This window comes from Echinops telfairi, unplaced genomic scaffold (genome assembly GCF_000313985.2).
Source record: "Echinops telfairi isolate 266 unplaced genomic scaffold, ASM31398v2 ScPeMD7_7469;HRSCAF=8507_1, whole genome shotgun sequence".
NCBI lineage: Eukaryota > Metazoa > Chordata > Mammalia > Afrosoricida > Tenrecidae > Echinops > Echinops telfairi.
This window is the reverse complement of record NW_022111373.1, coordinates 34,722,636-34,724,711: the sequence shown is the minus strand read 5'-3', so window position 1 is coordinate 34,724,711 and position 2,076 is coordinate 34,722,636. Positions and strand designations below refer to the sequence as shown.

At 39.7% G+C, this 2,076-nt stretch overlaps 1 protein-coding gene across 1 annotated transcript; it reads right to left on the bottom strand.

Annotated features, from left to right (window-relative positions):
* Nucleotides 1–6: 6 nt before the first annotated feature.
* Nucleotides 7–788, bottom strand: LOC101638474 (AN1-type zinc finger protein 6-like). The gene has a single exon (XM_045285322.1). The coding sequence runs from the start codon at nucleotides 786–788 to the stop codon at nucleotides 285–287; it is 504 nt and encodes a 167-aa protein (XP_045141257.1). The 3' UTR covers nucleotides 7–284.
* Between the last annotated feature and the right edge of the window lie 1,288 nt (nucleotides 789–2,076).

Here is a 2,076-nt window from a genome sequence, read left to right as displayed (position 1 = left end):
CATCTGTTATAAAACGCCCTCTGCACGCAACTAAAATTAAAATGATCTTAAAAAGATAATACTTGTAAAGTTTACTTAAGTCTTTTCAGCCACAGAAACTGCAATGGAAATAAATGTTCAGAGTCATTTTCAAAACAAAACCAAAAATCTATTCTTCTGATGACATGCATGATTAAAAGGTCTATGCAAGATACATTGCTCTACATTCCCAATGACTAGGAAAAAAAAGCTCAAGTCAGTGTTTAGTTTGCAGATGGTCAAGGATTTTGTATTCCAGCAGGAGTTCAAATCTTCTGGATCTTTTCACCAACAACTACTGGATTTTCTTTTCTGATTTTCTCAGCAGCATCAGCTTTGTAATTGTAAGAGCAATTGTGTACATCTGAGTAACGGTGCACACCACAGTAAACATTTCCACACCGGCATTCAAACCCAGTAAGCCCCACTTTCTTCCTGCACATGAAACAGCGATTCTTTTTTTGTTTTGGTTTTTCAAGGGACTTGTTTTGTTCTTCAGATGGCTGTTGTGCCGTATCTGGTACTGAAGATGGAGGATCACATTCAAGAGGTACAAGGCCCTCTGCTCTGGGTCCTTGTAGATCTTCTGTTTCAGTTATTACTTTCTCCAGAGATGTACTATCCACTTGGGAAGATGCTACAGATTCTGATAAAAGTGACTGATTTGATACAGGGCTTGGCTGCACAGATGAAGATGTAGTAAAGTCTAATGATGACTGAGCTTCTGGGACACTGCCATCTGTGCACTGAACGGGTAAAGACTCAGACATTTGACTCTGTGGATCATATCTTCCTTTTGGAAATTGTCTTTTAACTCATGGTTTGTTGTAGTATTCTGTTCATTGTATCCTTTTGTTAATGAAATTTAATTATTTGCTCATTTGATACATTTCCCCCCCTTATCTGTAATATGCCAGACATTCAGGTAGGTATTGAAGATATAGATATAGCATGTCCCAGCATCTACTCTTAGGAACTCAAAATCAAGTGGCAAAACAAATCAAAGTCTATGGTTTGTCTATGGCCTGACATAATAGTAAATTAACAGTTGTCTAGATCTCTTCATAACTGAACCTTGAATATTTCCCAGAAATTAAAAAAAATGTATGGGCCTGGGAGAAACTCAAAGATGTCTTATAACTTCAATAGCCAAGTCCATGATAGCTTCATATTCACTTCTTAGCAATTCCTCACTTCCCCAGAGAAGGAAGCACTTCTTCCCCTCCTCATTTCGGCAAAAGTCCAATGGTTTATGTATGTGTGTGCACTCATGCAGCAAGCACTGCAGACAAGGGGTCCAAATACTGCAACCAGCTGGGTATAGAGAAGATGCCCAGCCCTGGAGCTGGTGCTGATTAGGGTTATTTCTGATTCAGATTGCAAAAGATGCTCCCCAAAGGAACACTGCAGAAAGAGGGATGGTTGTTGGATAGGCAAAACAATCATAGAAATCCTTCTTATCTCTAACAAGTGATTTAATAACAAACAGAGTTGAATGACCTAAGGCAATGGTCCTATAGTTGAACAGCATTGGGTCATCTCAGTTTATATCATCAAACAGTTCACTGCTGCTTAAACCCTATGCACCCTAATCCTATTGCTTATTTGCCATGCTTGGTGGTTTCTGTAGTTTTTCTGCCCTTCAGGAGGAGCCTGCTGATCTCTTGCTCTTTTTCTTTCAATCAAAGCTTGAGATTATATCAGGAGGGTGCTTGTCTAAATGAGCATCTAAATGTCAAAATGGACAGGGCGGTAGGATGTACAACATTTTAGGTAACTTTACATTGCTAACTCTTTTCAAGAGTCTATCAGTATTTAGTTACAATTTAAGTGCAAAGGTGGCACCCTAGACGTTCTCTGGGAATAAAGTATGTCCCCTGTGTCTGCCAAGTGGGGTAAAGTGTGGAGATTCAGGACCTTAGTGAGATTAAGCTGCCCTTTCCAGTTCTGGCTCGATTCTAAATAAGATTCAGGCATCTAAGTTCCCCAGTAACTTGACCCCCAGTCTTGGAAATGACACTTCTCTCCATGAGCCATCACCACAATTAGCGTGAAGTG